Genomic DNA, 16478 nt, shown 5'->3' with positions numbered 1-16478 from the left:
TTTACGTACATAAACAAAAAGTAGATAGGCCTACATGTAATTAACCGACTCGTGTTCTTTGTTGTCAGCTGCTGTTGTATCTGCCTTAGTTAGCGTTGTGAAAAAAGTATCCGAGAGGAATAAAATCGCACTACAAGCTGCAGAATTATATCCAGAATTATACCCAGTGGAAGTGGGTCACTAGAGAGCTACTATAGTGTGGGTGGTGAACAAATGAAGCGAGCAGCGTCTGTCACGCACAGCAGGTGCAGCTCTCACCTTTCCAGACGCTCCCTAGTTGGATTAAAATGAACCCCCATTCTCTTAACTTCTTTCCAGTGCGTGGGTCTGCTAATTATCACAAGATGCAGGGAGAGAAATCTCCAGGTAAACATAGTGTAGTTATGAAATTTCTAATCATGATACACTTTTTAGGGATACAGTGGTGCTCATAAGTTTATGAACCCATGCTAAAGTTGACTAAAAAGAGGAATAAAAAAAAATCATCTTTTGTAAATTGATCTTAATGCCTTAATTAAAAAAAATAGGAGAAAATCCAACCTTTAAGGACACCAATTTTCTTTGTGAATGAATAATGTATCGTAAATATATAATTATTATTTATTTATTATTTATTATAATTAATTATTATTAATTATAATAAATGTTCTTCCTTAAAATACATGGGGCATCGGTAAGTACACCCCTATGTTAAATTCCCATAGAGGCAGGCAGATTTTTATTTTTAAAGGCCAGTTATTTCATGGATCCAGGATACTATGCATCCTGATAAAGTTCCCTTGGCCTTTGGAATTAAAGTAGCCCCACATCATCACATCCCCTTCACCATACCTAGAGACTGGCATGGTTCTATTTCAGTTAGCCTAATAGCTGGTTTGATTTGCATTGAGAGATGATTTCATGGAAAGTAGCCCATGCCAATCTCTAGGTATGGTGAAGGGTATGTGATGATGTGGGTGGAACAGTGGTTAGATAATGAAATAAGAACCCAACACAATATCTGATTAGAGCATATCTGTATATGATGAAGTATTTACAATACATGACAGTGATTTATGATACATTTCTGGAATGTTTCCAGGTTGAAAGTTTACAATGACTACTCAGTACAGTGTGTATACATTTACACACATACAAAGGTCCCTTTATACGTTGTATATAGACACTTAAAATTAAATAATAAAGAGCAGTAACAAAATGATTCCTTTATGAGAACAATGAGTCTACAGTCCTGAATTGTCTGACCCTGTTTAAGCTAATGTAATAAGGCATTGCATCTTAAATTGGGATGCTGATGCTACTTGTTGACATAAATTAAAACCATGACTACACGTTTTCCTTGTGGCTTGATTCTGATTTGCCCCTCTATGTAAAGGGGCAAGGTACATACCATACCCAGTATTACAGGTGACCTGATACAGTGCAAACATTATGGGAACAATTATATTTAATCAGCTGGTCATAATGATGAAAAGTTGATAAGAGAATTATGACCAGCCATATTTTGAGTTGTAAACTGTGCTATTGGAAAGAATTCTAAAATGGGATCTAATTCAGTTGACGGTTGTGGTAGATCAATCAATCTGTAAAAAGTAAACAAATATCCTTTTCGATCCTTGTAAGACATAAGATACCTGAGAATTGACACAAAGTGCAAATCCTGTGAGTAAAGTAAGGTCCACCAGAAACCTCTTTAAAGCATTTTTTCTTACCCTTCATCAGAAAGGTGCCATGAGCACCAACCGCTTAACATCTTCTTAGTGTTACAGATTCAAAGATATAACAACCCGTGCTTTCCATATGCTACATAAACAAAACAAAAAAGAGGTGCCTGGTGGACATACTGTATCCTTAAAAAAAGACAACACATATTGTGCACATAAAATCCCTTAACGGCACCATATAACAAGTAAATACAAAACAATGGTCCATTTGCAAAGACAAAGAAATAATTTTAAGGAGGCTTCACTATAAGGCAAACAAGTTTTTGTGCGTGCTGTGCAGTCACTCTTAAAAAAGACGTTATCGAATGTGTGCGTCTAGTTCGGGATGACATGTCCCTTGTTACATGCTATTTTTTGGGCAAACCATTTTAACACCTAAAAACAACACATATTGGCACTTAGTTATGGGTCGCAAAGTAGCATATTTTGTGTTATCCCAAACTTTCCATACACAAGCGAAAGAAAACACCCTTCTTAAGAGCGTAGACGATTACTATGGCAATAAATCTCTGAAGGGTTTACTGTGGCGTTCTTGGGTAAAAAAAAAAATATTTTAAAGCAAAGTGGTCTGGATGCAGATATAACAATTGAGCCTAGCAAGTTGGCTAACTGGCAAACCGGAACACCAAAAATGAACGACATTGGTAAAATTTGTCTTTCATAGCTTATTTATCACGGTGTTCATAATGTTTGACAATCAACAAGGTCTAGATAACCTGTAGCTATCTAATTAACTGGCTACATTACCTTTTTAAGTTGGTGACAAGAGTGCTTTTCTTCAAAATAACAGCCTCTTCTGTCACTTCTTGGAGATGCATAATGTGATTGTTTTCTCTGCTAAATAATAACTGCCTCCAAAAAATATTCACTTTACTTAAATTGCAAACTTCTTTGTTCATTGTTGTGACTATCTGTCAACACCCACAGTCACAGTAAAGAACATCCTTGAGGCTATTACTGTATGGCTGTTACTCACTGTTAGTTAGCTGTGCTTCAAGAATTATAAGCACAGCTGGAACACATCTCTCGCTGATTACCGTTGATTACGCCCGTGATTGTGACCCATCTATCTGTCAAATCAGAATCATCAAATTGACGAGTCCGGCACTCGTCTTCTGCCTTAGTCTCCATGAGAGAAGGATGTGTGGACGGCCCAGGGCTGCACCGTTCCTCGACCAAACAGAGTGTAGAACGCAGCTCCAAACAGGTTGATGGCAGCAGCGATGTAGAAAACAGTCTGCCATTCTTCTATGGTGTTCTAAAGGACAATCAGCACAGTTGATAATGAGTATCAAAATAAAAATAAGGCTTTGGCCCTCAATGGACTAGTGTGTCACTAGTGATTTAACTCAACCACTGGTGAATTCTGTGAAACATTTACACATGCTAATGCTATTCACTAACTACTACTACTAACTACTGTTGCCCTCATAGTCATACAACAGGGTCAACATTTTACAATTTGTTACGACCTGGTTTAGCAAAAGAAAGCCTGAAAGTTTGGTTTGAACATATATTCAAAACATTCCAAGTCTCTTCCAACAGTATCAACATTCTTTTATGACAAAATGGTAATAATTCATCTTAAAGAGGAAAACCTGTTTAACTGCCGAAAACAAATTACAATTACAATCACAAAAATTTGACTACAATGGTGGAAATGTTCAAATTAAGTCATATTTGGAATGTCCACAAAGCAAAATGTTAATTTGCAAAATCATCACCTTTGTTCAATATTTCGTTGAGTTTAGGTTACCAGTTTCAATAATTTAAAAGATGATGTGATTGGCTGATTGGGTTATAGACTTATTGTCCCCTAGATGCCACTGTTGAGGATCTGGATGACAAGACTGTTTGATTATTTGACTAATAAACTGATTGTTCTCAATTGTGTGGCTTTGGCCTGAGTTCAAAATCTATAATCTGCTCTTTCAGAGAGCAGCGTAGTACTACAGCAGTGACTGCATGTCTTCCCATTTTACGCTATAGCCTCCTTATCCTCTTTACAGAGAAATGTATAATAAAACAAGTAACAAGGTTAATGTATTGGCTATCATCAAGCTAGGGCTGCACGATATGAGGAAAATATTGTGTTGAATATCGTGATAACGATATTACTTAAGGTAAATAAACTGCTGCTGCTTTCAGTATTTTAGCAGAATACTGAAAGCAGCAGAACTGAGCACACTGTTTATTTAACACATTTCTTGTTGAATTTAAAACCGATGAAAGGAAATCATTTCCAACATTCTTTTATTGAACAAATTGAACATTGAATTGAATATAAAAAGGCACCACTAAAAAAGTTACATTTTAAAGTGCCGTTTTCCACTGATATTTTCTTTCAACTAACAAAAAAATAATCTCAGTGTCTTTCGCGATATGTCACAGCCTTTTGCGACATATATTGCGCCAGCTGATATTGCGATGACGATAAAAACAAAAAAAAACGATATATTGTGCAGCACTACATCAAGCCAGACAGAAACACTGTGTATGACTAAAGGACTGTCGATGCTCCCTGGTGGCCAAATGTTAACATGCTAATCCTGTACTGACTAAACCCAAAGAATTTCTAATATGGGAAGAAGTTCCACTCTCTCGTTACTTCCGGCTTCTGAACTGGTTGCAGTTCCACCAGAGTTCCTGGCTCACAGGCCAGTGCAGAATGAATGGGACTCTATGGAGCTATACCCCTCAAAATCCACTTTTCTCAGGATATAATTTTGTCTAGTAATTTGAATGTTGCATTTGAAAGGGGAGGCTAAGAAAATACACATTGCTGCGTGTTAGATTCCTTTAAAGTGGCTTTTTTGTTCTAAAAAGCCTTTTAAAATGTCAATGACGTCATACACATATACGGCCAGAGATTCTGCTTTACGGCAAGCTTTGAGTCGCTTCCTTTTTTCTCTCGAGGCATCGACAACATAGCTGACAGATTAGACTCTCCCTGTCAATACACATGCTAGAAAGAGGTTTGCTAATGTTTTAAAGACCACGCCGAAATATTCAATCTGGCATTCTGGTTCTGCTTCGGATGCTGTCAAACGGGATCTCCGATCGTAATCAGTCCTTCACTGACCAATCAGCATTCATTAGCAGAATGCTAGCGTGTTATGGGCAACAACGACTCAACCTGTAACAAATCGAAAGGGCATAAGTACTCGTTCATTCAACTTTTGACCTATAATCCATGTTGAACTTGCAAAAACTACAATCAAATCTGAGATTTCTCAACGACAATCAGGCGAAAGAGACAAATTTAGCCGTCTAGCTCCATAGGGTCCCATTCATTTTGCACTGGACCGTGATCACCCCCAGTGGAACTCTGGTGGAACTGCAACCAAAGTAGGTACAATGGGGCTGAATAGGGAGTGGAACGGCTTTCCGTAGACGGGCTTTGCTAAACCAATTAGATAGGAAATGAAGCATCAAGTAAAAATACTATCTGTTTAGTCCAGACACTGGAGGTCAGGACACATGGAGTGACCTTAGTATGCAAGCAGCAGCATACTAAATACTAAAAAACCATGACATGACATGAAACTGGGCAGCTGTTTAAGGTTGTCGTAATTGTTTATATGAAATCTAGACTCAAGTCTCGACCTTTTGAAACACAAAACAGTTACTGCTCTGTTAAATTTTAGGACTCAAAGTCTACAACCACCTAATAAAGTGTGATTGTACATGAGTTTCTTACTTGTTTGGTGAGTTCTCTTGCTATGACTGGTCCCACCATGCCAGGAATGGTGGCAAAAGTGTTGGTGATTCCCAGGAGAATACCAGCATACCTACAAACATAAGTACATTAATGGTTGAAAGTCCTGAGTAGTTATTAACCCACTAAACCCTTAAACACTTATGGCAAAAAATTACACATTGCATTACTGCAAAATTCTGATTTTGAAAACTAAATGTGGACGCTAAAATTGTGATATAGGATTACACAATTACGATTGACTGTGGAATTTCAGGGAGCAATAATTCTCTTATGGACGTAAAAAAGTGATGTGCCTTTAGGTTTGGTATTCTTGCATCATGAGCCGAAAATCACTATTATGTTTACAGTAAAGAGGTTATTTTGATAAGAGAACTAGGTAATTCTTACGAAGGAGCAATGTCAAGGTGGTTGATGTTAAAGCCAGAGGCCGACACTCCGCCCAGAGCCGAGGAGATGGTGAGGAAGGTCACAGCCAAGGTGTAGTTACAGCCTATAAATCCTGCTGCCAGCAGGAACACCGCCGGCCCGATCATACCTGCACAAACAACGCAATAACCGTCTTCAGAAGTAGTAGACATGGGGTATTCAGAAGTCAAGAGCCTGTATAATTATGACTCCATGATTCAGCAGTGATATTGTCATTTCATACCAACAATGGAGAAGGACTTCCTGACAACGACGGTGGGGTAGAGGCAGGTTTCCCGCAGGTAATCGGCAAGCTGACCACTCAGCACAGCCAACACAGCACAGCCAATGTAAGGAAGAGCTGACAGCATACCATTCTATTGTGGACAAGAGGAGACAATAGCACATGAATATGTTTTTATGGTTACATAGTCTGCGGTGTTCAGTGCATTCCAAAGAGTCATTTTGTGATGAGTGTTGTAAAATTCCCATTTGGGTTTACCCATATATCTCCCTTGTTTATTCGGTTACATACATTATTGTTACTAATGTACAGGACAAATGTTTTCCCAATACCTGGACTTAAAGGTGCTCTGGATTTGCTATGATACTAACCTTAAGTGAAGTTTTTGAATTTAATATATTGAATGGATACGAAGAGGATTCGAGGTGATCGTATTGTGTACTGACTGTATTGTTCTTGATTCTTATATACAGTATTATGTCGAGTTTGGATGGGTTATTGTTCGGTTTGATTTAACAGACATGAAACATGGACACTGGTATGGGATAGCTGGGAAAAACAATGTGAATACTTATGTATGTTTGTATGTATGCATGTGTGTATATAAAGTATGTATGTATGTGCATGTGTATATGCATATAAATAGGTAAATAATTAATTGTTTTATTATTTTACTAAAGTAGAAATAATAGGAGTGGGGGAAGGACCAGAAAAAACTTTTTGAACATGTTAAATCAGATACTGTAATTTTGAAAGAAGTTTGCTGAGGATTTTGTTTGTGGTTTTCTTGCCTGTACTGAAATGTACGTGTTATATTTATCTTGAATTTTGAATAGAAATGTAATACAAAATAAAAGATGCATGGCTAGGAACACTGTCTTTTGATTTGATCACCTTTTGACCCTTATCTAACTCTTCCTGTTAGTGTTTGCCAGCATCTCGGAGCATGAATGAATGAATGGCTGTATGTGATGTTGACCTTACCTGCTGTATGCTAAATCCCAGTACGTCATTCATGTAGGTCGGCAGCAGGGTGAGGAGGGTGTAGAAGGTCCAGTTGTAGGAGAAGTGAGCCACGACGATGGCCCACAGCGGCATGGACGTCAGTATGGCTCGCCAGGGGATGTAGCCTGCTGAGGTGGACAGCTGGGACACACAGGAAGTAGCAAACAGATTGATTAGGATATTTTTAATGAATGCATCCACCCTTAAAAACGGATACATCATACAGGCTACATCTCCAATTATCTTTTGACCATATGTTGTTCAGTCATTTTATTTCTTGTGTTATTTGCTCCCCCTTATGGCCACAAAAAAAGCCAATATGTTTTCCTACTTAATGTTGTGTTCTTGGTTATTTTCTGTTTCTAAACACTGCAAATAACCAGGCTGGTACAAGCTGGTAAGAATCCAACAGTTATACTTCAGTGACATAAAGGTGTCCAGAGTCACGAGGCAGCATCTGAATGTCATTAAAAACTGCAGAGTCATGGTGAGTGGTGTGACCTTACAGCTGAGGAAGACAGATAAGAGAATAAAATGCTGCAATACACTAAGATTAAGTAACATTAGTATCTGATTACTGTACTGGACAGGAAATGACTGCCAGTACTCTGCTGCTACTGTCTTAACAGTAACAGAGTGAAGAACAGTACATCATATGTCAAAATGGCAATTGGGGATATAATCTGCCATTACATAGCTATAACAGCTACATCTTCTAAAAAGTAAAGGACTCACAAACCTGTGTTTTATTTTGCCTTTAAGTCTATGTTAAACATTCTACTTTGTCTCTTTCATGGAGTGTATATTAGTTGTTACACACTGAATGTGGGACCTAACAAGCACCAAAGGAAAATAGTTTTTTTAATCAAATCTATTTTAGCAATGCAAGTCACAATATGTCAGTCCAATAAACTAACATTTCCATCACATTTCATTTCCACCACATTTCATACAATAACTAGTCTGTATATTTTTTTTTTTTTGAGAAATTGCACTAAACCATCTTTTTGGAATTTCTGATAATGACTTCCTCTATGGGAACAATGTCCAACAACAGTAGACCAGTGATATAAGGTATAAGGAAAAAACCTTTCCCTGAGCCTATGAAACCTTGTTTACTTTTTTAAAGCATATAGTATAGTCTTACCTCATTCTTGAGTGAGGTGGTGATGTAGAGTCTCTCCCGCTCGGATATCCGTGGGTGGGTGTTCGGACTGTCAAAGACGAGAAAGGACCACAAGAAAAACCACACCAGGCCAACAGCGCCTGGACACACAAACAAGCAAGCCAGAGCAATTTCAAGCAAGAAATTTTTGAGCATTAAACACTTCATTTCCTGCATTCTGGTGAATTTTTATGCACCTATTTCTACCTTTTTCTGAATCAATACGCTGGAAATATCTTTATGTAAAGGGAAACATAGATTACAATCCAAATATAAAGACATAATAGAATATATTGCAGTAAGGCTCTCAGGCATTCTGTATTGCTTTCAACTATTTATTCTCCTCTAGATCGACTTTTCTAAACTCTGAGTCAGCACACATGTAGCCTTGGCATCATTTACTCTTCCCTCCTCTTTTGCGTCTTTTGTTGGGGAAGTAACCTCCTTAAATGTGCACGACAATTATTCACCTCAATGATACATTTTTCATTTTAATTTATTAATAAACCCCTGGACTGTAATATTGTTAAGTTTGAGCAAGATTTCTGCTCATGTTTAAAACTTTGTGCACATTCAAAATATAACTCATCCCATCTGTGTTCACTGAGATTTGGAGAAGTCGTGATATTTTGAGAAAAATAAAGTTACAAGAATAAAGTCGCTATATTTCAGAAAATAATCTACCTGCACCATAGTCTGCTCTGCATTACGTGATTGCTCTGCTGATAAGGTAGATCTCAGACCTTCTGACAGACACAGAGCCCCGTTTGGGTCTCTGAATGAGACAAAGTTTAGGGAAGTGGCTGTACGCTGCTCTACATCACACCGCACATAGCTGCCCGTTCTATTTGCCTCGGAAAAATAAACTGGACAAAGTTACAGTTCTACAAAAAAAAACAAATTAAGAACTGCGAATGCGTTGGAAAATTATTTTCTTCTTAATTTGCATGTGCCATTCTGGGGCTTTTATTATATATATATATATATATATATCCGGGGCTATTCATAAGACATTTGCCCCGGCCAAATTGGCTGACACTGCCTCGGTTTTTGACACTAACATCAGTCCAGGGGTTTAGAGTAGGGCTGAACGATTAATTGCATTTGCGATAATATCGCGATATGTTAAAACGCGATTTGTTCACGTGACTCGCAAGAGCAAATCAGTCTGCACTCCACAGAGAAAGCATCAACTAGCACGATAACGCTACGCCGTACCTTGAGCTGATTTCTGTCATTCAAACAACTCTGAGTTGTAGTTTAAAACTTTTACAGCCATTTTAATAAAATGAAGGGTTTTATTCTGGCTCGAGTCCATACATGCAATTAATGGATACAGGCACGCAGAACTGAAGGCTCGGTTGGCAACGATTAGCTCTGATTAGCGTTTAGCTCCGTTATAAAGATATGAGTGGAGGAGCTGCCACTGAGAGGGGTAACAATCAGACTGATTAATAACGGTCGGGGAGCTTTCACAACAGCGTGGCCGCGGTGTTTCAACAGTTTTATTAGTACAGTTAATCCCACGGCAAGAACACCAGCAACTAGCTAACGCAACGATAGCCTCTCTGAACAAGTGCAACGTTCTGTGTCATGCACACGGCAGCACGCAACTTCACGAGGGGGAGGGGCTGGAGGCAGCTCCTCTCTGTGCACTGTAAAAAAAATACGTGTGTGTGTGTGTGTGTGTGTGTGTATACACTATATACTATATTTAACTGTCTAGTGTGTAATTGTGTGTTGTTCATACTATAAAATGATTTATTGTTTGTCTTTGTTGAATAATACAGAAGACAAAGAGCTTAAAAAAATAATCGAATCGCAATATTTGGGGGAAAAAATCGCAATTAGATTATTTTCAAAAATCGTTCAGCCCTAGTTTAGAGATAGTGTTACTATTAGAACTAGTCTATACTGACGACGTTCCACTTCCGGAATTGTTTTCAGGTGCCGCCGGATATTCTGCCGGATGTCCCTCTTTTTTGGCCGGATGTCCTAAACCTTCCACTGCCTTTGTGTTGGCATTTTAAACTTTTGATTTATGAGGACTATGGTTAACTGCTCCTCAGATCTGTGTAGGGTAAATCCAGACAGCTAGCTAGACTATCTGTCCAATCTGAGTTTTCTGTTGCACGACTAAAACAACTTTTGAACGTACACATGTTCCACCAAAACAAGTTCCTTCCTGAGGCTATTTTGCAGAGGCAGCGTCATTGTGTCTGCCCAAGACAATTGTGATTGGTTTAAGGAAATGCCGTTTTTCTCCCATCCGGGAACGCTGTGTGGACTAGCCAGACCCTCCTCCACAGCACTGTGGAGGAAGGTCTGGCAATGCGAGACTACATTAGTAGATCCCCAGGAAAGCAAGTAGTAAATTAAGTGATACGTCTGCAGTGGTTCCATTGTGAGCACATTTTCTTCTTTAACTTGCTAAATCATCATTTCCACAGACCAGAGAGGAACAAAGGAACATACACTGGAAACAGCTTGTCTAAGGCTTAAAAAAGCACTGTGGTGAATAAGTGTAAGGAGGAAATGTATTACCAAATACATAGAAGACATAGGTCCAATCCAGGTAGAAGCAAATTTCACCAGACAGAGGAAGAGATATTACCGTCCCCAGATGGGCTCCTGGGGTGGAAGAGAAAAGACAAACATATGTATCCCACAGCTGCCTGAATGCATATAGTGTAACTACTGAATGATGAGAGCATGATTATGTGACAGATGATGCCAACCTCTTAAGTACACATGGTTAGGTTGAGACTGATATATCAGAGAAAGTTTCACACAGTGCCTACATTTAGGGATGCAATTAGCAATTATTTTTCACTGTTGGCCAGTGTTGGGGAAGTTACTTTTAAAAAGTAGTGTTTGCTCGTTACTTTTTAAAAAAGTAATCTGTTACTTTAATTAGTTACCCCCTATGGAAAGTAACTTTTTACTTTACTCGTTACTTTTACATTACTTTTAAAAGCAGGCGTCTCTGGCAGAGACTGAAGTTAATTATACAAAAACTATCCTTGACCATAAAGTCAATCTATGGTTTATCAGTGAAGTGTCTGAACTCCACTGCAGACTGGATTCTTTACTCACAGAGTGACGGCTGATTCATTATGAACGAGTCCAGCGTGGGTTGAATGCACATCAGCAGGTCGGCGTTACACGGTGTTAGTGTATACTATGTAATGTCTGTATCGACTTGTACGCGTTACACCCAACACTGCTGTTGGCTAATCTGTTTGTCAAACATTTTTCTTTGTGTTGACATTGTACCCATTGTGTCCAAGTGTCTTACCAATGTAGGAAATTGTGAGCAGTCGGCTCCTCTCCAGGGGTGGGGCCCACGCTGCCCACATAGTGTACATTGCAGGGAATGTTACTCCCTGAAGACAAACATAACAAGAACATCAACAGGAGTGCACTAAATCCCTCAAGAACAATCAATTATCCACGTATCTATCCATGCAAACCATCTCTGTTAGTTTGTTGGGCTGTCTGTGTCTATAAATCTATTAAAAAAAAATTTTTTAACACTGTAGAACACACTGATTATGGGTGCTCAGAGATTTAATAGGCACATAAGGCACATTTTATATTTGAATGCCGTGCAGCTGATGCTTATGGTACAAACAACCGGCTTCAACAAATCCTTTCAACTCTACTTTCGGTGTCCCCCCGTCTTCGTGTCAGAATTAAACAACCTACCTCTCCTATCCCTTCCAGCACCCTGACAGCGATGAGGTAGCTTGCACCCAGGTCAGCAGCCACAGGGGTGAGCAGCGTAAAAACTACAGTTCCCAGGATTCCAAAGCCCATCAGCCACTTGGGTCCAAAGCGGCCAGACAGGTAGCCCCCAGGGATCTGTGTCAGGATGTAGCCGTAGAAGAAGGAGCCCAGGATCCAGCCCTGTGTCTTAGAGTCCCAGTCGTATACACTGGCCTGTCAGGGGAAGAGTTAAAAGAATTATATTAGGAAATAAGCTAGGTCAAATAGTATGAAGCCATACTGAAGAATGGAAAATACAGTGTTCCTGGTTGTTTGAATATACCAATGCTTGTGTGTACATGTGTATGTGCTTTAATTAGTCAATCTGTGTATTTGTTGAATCTGTTTGATGCTTTCTCTCCTTTGTTTCTCTTTTCATCTTTTTTGAAACCCCTGAAGTCTTCCACTGAAGATCATATTCCAGTAAACTGGGACTTTTTCTAAGCATAGTGGCCCACTTAACACACTGTAATTAGGATTTCTGATGTTGCCATGTCATTCCAGATGAAAAACTCATAGAAATAGCTACATGTGTTTATCAGCCCAGAATACTGTTTGCCCCTGATTCATTTTTTCCAAGACAAACTGCTGAATATCAGATTTCAACTATGGTCTCCTGATTCACATAATCCTTGCATGTTTAGGTTTTTTCAATGGACAGTAGAAAAATACAGCTTAATACATGGCTTTCTTTACTAACCATTGTTTTTCCAAGGGCGCATTTTGAAGCCCGCCAACAAGAGTTTGCCATCTGGAGTGAGTACTGGTGTGTTGGAACACACAAGGAGGAGTGAAATGACTAACTGAATGTGGTAGTTGGCACTTACTTTCTGTTTGTAGTTGGAATTAATTTAATTCTTTCTAAGTCTTTTCAGGCAGCAAATGCAGTTATACAGTGGCACAAAAATTCAACTGGCATTGTTGATACTTTGTAAAATTGACTTAATTTATCAAGAAAAAGGCTCTTATGTGGGATTACACCGTACCATGGAACAGTTCAACCAGTTTTCATCATTAGTCTTTCTAAGTTGCGGCCACGTTCTGGCTCTCACCGTGTGGTTGTGTTTGGGCCGTGCAGGGTTGGCATGAGCAGGACACACTGAGCTGCTGTGGTTGGTGTCGGATTGGTGGGTGTTGTTAAGCATATCCACCATGGCCACACTGAGGTTCACCCGCAAGGAGTAGACCACAAAGAAGCCAAAAGAGGAGAGCAGCGCCAGGCCATAGCGCGATGAACAACATGCTGGGGCTACAGGGTAAGCGAGAGACAGAAATAACAATAATGAGACCTGTTTAGCAGGTGATACTTAATGTGTGCTGTAGTTACCAGATCCATTAAACAATATGGAAAATGTATTAGGTAATATTCTTAGAGGTGAGTGTCCTTGCATGAGTATAGTTATTCTGTCACTATACAGACCAGACATACAGAAAAAAACATGGAAATGTTTATCTTTAAACTCAAAATGGATCTGTAGCGTTTTAGAAATGTTTGCTCTTGCACTTTTTTTGCTTGTTTATTCAATGAATATAACCCATCAAGGCTAATTTATATTGGGCTGAAACTATGACTCCATAACTCTACAATGTTCTCGATTGAATTAATCATTTAGAAAATGCCAAAGTAAAAGACCATCACATGTTCCTAGAGCCAAAAGTTGTATCTTCAGATTGCTTACTCATTCTAATCTGCAGCCAATTAAAGGACATAGTAAATTGTTTTTCCATTATAAACTTTGCTGTACAATTAGTCTCTGGATTGTGCATAAGCTGCAACAATTTGTATATGTCATTATGTTAACCACTGCTACTATATTGCTCATTTAAAAACAGGAAAGCACCTACTCTCTCAGTCTTTATATAGCAGACAATGGCACTTTAGCACATTAAACTTTAGTGTCCTTTTCTGGCAGGTCCATGCCTACACAGAAAACATTTGAAAATAATTTGTTTTAACAAGGCAAACATTACACTCTTATACAATGATATGCTGTTTCTCAGCGCTACTAGAGCTATCATATCCAGACTTTGCATGACTTTTACACTGGTATTTTCATTGAACTATCTACGTCTGAAAACATGACATAGTTAATATGTAACCTTAAACAGTAGATTTGTCTTAAGACGTGAGCTCAGGGCAGATGTCCCTAAACTCGTGACTCGTGGCTAATTAAAATGTCAGCATGTGTACAAAGGCACAGGATGGGTGTGGAGAATGCATTGAAAGCCTTTTTTTGTTCAGATGTACCTTGGGTGCCAGAATCATGCACCCTGCAACAAAAGCTTTCTGTAAATAAATTAACGTTAGCTGATAGTTGTGATAAATGTAAACATTTGGACACAATAACTCCTGTACACTACTGTAATAAAATACAACGCCCCTGAAATAATAACAATGTTAGTGACGCTACTACCGTAATGCTGGATTTTATGTTACACTATAGTCAGATCAATCTCGATCTCTTGGGTATTTTTAGGCGTTTTAGAATATTAGATTACATAGGTGCATAGGCAGGTGTTCATTTTATCATTAATGTCTCCTCGCTAAGTAAAGATGCCAAAAGGCTAACTAAATTATAGAAGCATAGCTAAGTTAAAGGGACGTTGCTTTTCCTGGCCTTTTCCCGATAAAACTTCGAAAAACAGCCCGGCTTTAAGACATATGTTACCCGAAATGAACCTCGCCTACGGGCAACCTCATTGTTAGCTAGCTAATGTTAGCTGGTGATATTTTTGTTTAACCTCTCTGGACTTTTTCTTCGTTTCCTCGGTGAAGCAGCGGTGTATCGTCCCCCTCCGTGTCCGACTCGCCCCGCTCCATTTTCCAGTCAAAGGTAAACTGGGTCTACTGCATCACAGACTATCCTAACAGCAGCAACAACAACAACAACAACAGCATCAAAGGCAGCAGGAAGCTGAGCTAACTTCACTGGAGTCTTCAGTCAGCTGAGCTCGAGCTCAACTACCGTTACGTGAGTCACCGGACCGGAAGATACTAGATCGGATCCGCTGGAAGTGTCGACGTCAAAGTACGTGCCTCGTGGCCCGCCTTATTCTGCCTCTGATTGGCTTACCCTGGTATTCTTACCCTAACCCTAACCAATCTCCACTCCTCATGCCTAAACCTAACTATGTCGACCATTCTAGCAGATCTAATTTAGGATTTACCGTGGAAATTTAGCAAAAACGGTCAGGGTACTAAAGTATAATCCGTTTTTCGTTTTAAATCAAAAATGAAAAAACGAAAAAACGGGTCGATGTTTCGTTTTTGGTTTCAAACCAAAAACGGAAAAACCAAAATATGAGCTCCGTTTTCTCGTTTTTCCAATGTCCATACAAACGTTTTGATAGTTTGTTTTTTCGTTTGAACCACAAAACAAAATAAGGAGAAATCTACGGTGGCCCTGAAGTGCAAATCACCACAGCAATTAGAGAAACGCAACAACAAATCATAAAACACAATGGCAAATAGGAAAACACAACAGAAAAAATGAAAACACAACAGCAAATATGAAAACAAAACGGCAAATAAGAAAACACGACAGCAAATAGGAAAACACGACAGCAAATATGAAAACACGACAGCAAATATGAAAACACGACAGCAAATAGGAAAACACGACGGCAAATATGAAAACACGACGGCAAATATGAAAACACGACAGCAAATATGAAAACAAGACAGCAAATATGAAAACACGACGGCAAATAGGAAAACACGACAGCAAATATGAAAACACTTCAACAAATCACAAAACACAACGGCATTAACTTCTACCGGAAAAGGTAGGGCCTATCTAGTAGAGGACGGACCCTCCTGATTGGACAGACGCACTGTCTGTCTTTTGACAGGAAGGAGAGGTGAAAAAATAAAAGTGCCTCACTGTCTATGCTTTTAACAGACGGACTAGCCGTTTCTCATTTCAAAACACTGGACGAAATGGATGTGGAACTATGAACTGTGCTGTTGGTGAATCGGCGTCAGTCTGCTTGCAGGAGGAGAATATTCTGTCAGGAACTTTGCTCGCAACGTGCAAAGGTAGGTAACGTTACCGACACCGATAGGCTTTAATGTAAGCAATAGTCGTTTTGTCTTATTTATCCCATGTCAATAAATTAAAAACTCGTGGGAGTTCATGTTTGTACAGTAGTCATAACACTTACCGGTAAGGAGAATTGCAGTAGCTAACCGTTTACATTAGCTTGTAGTTTACTGCATGTATGCAACATTAGCTCATTGTCCAGTAGCTTCTAGCTTTCAGACAAATGCAGTGCAAAATATGATCAGCAACTACAAGGTAAACGCTACCAGCTAATGAGCTACCACAGGCAGTATGATATGCATTAAACTGCAAGTGAGAAAGGGTAAATAGTACTGTAAACACACAAGCTACAAGGCTACAACCAACATATGAAAAGTCATAATACCTCCATTGATAAACACCC

The 16478-nt window shown here is 39.1% G+C and overlaps 1 protein-coding gene across 1 annotated transcript; it reads right to left on the bottom strand.

Moving 5' to 3' along the window:
• Nucleotides 1–1002: 1002 nt before the first annotated feature.
• On the bottom strand, nt 1003–15046 carry slc17a5 (solute carrier family 17 member 5). Its single transcript, XM_031315931.2, has 11 exons — nt 14775–15046; nt 13085–13281; nt 11973–12206; nt 11563–11650; nt 10809–10895; nt 8247–8365; nt 7079–7240; nt 6095–6227; nt 5833–5980; nt 5425–5515; nt 1003–2982 (listed from the first exon to the last, which is right to left on the bottom strand). The coding sequence occupies exons 1-11, from the start codon at nt 14851–14853 to the stop codon at nt 2845–2847; spliced, it is 1476 nt and encodes a 491-aa protein (XP_031171791.1). The 5' UTR covers nt 14854–15046; the 3' UTR covers nt 1003–2844.
• Nucleotides 15047–16478: the final 1432 nt, after the last annotated feature.

The sequence above is a fragment of the Sander lucioperca genome, chromosome 15, assembly GCF_008315115.2.
Source record: "Sander lucioperca isolate FBNREF2018 chromosome 15, SLUC_FBN_1.2, whole genome shotgun sequence".
NCBI classification, from domain to species: domain Eukaryota; kingdom Metazoa; phylum Chordata; class Actinopteri; order Perciformes; family Percidae; genus Sander; species Sander lucioperca.
The sequence above is the reverse complement of the archived record's forward strand: the minus strand, read 5'-3'. Positions and strand labels throughout refer to the sequence as shown.

What these genes read in the sequence shown, in the direction of transcription:
- slc17a5 (XM_031315931.2), bottom strand. Translation starts at nt 14,853, where the DNA reads ATGGAGCGGGGCGAGTCGGACACGGAGGGGGACGATACACCGCTGCTT. An exon ending in TGCTGGAAGGGATAGGAGAG is followed by an intron (nt 11,651 to 11,972) that starts GTAGGTTGTTTA and finishes GTTTGTCTTCAG; the next exon opens with GGAGTAACATTCCCTGCAAT. An exon ending in CAAGAGAACTCACCAAACAA is followed by an intron (nt 2,983 to 5,424) that starts GTAAGAAACTCA and finishes ATTGTCCTTTAG; the next exon opens with AACACCATAGAAGAATGGCA.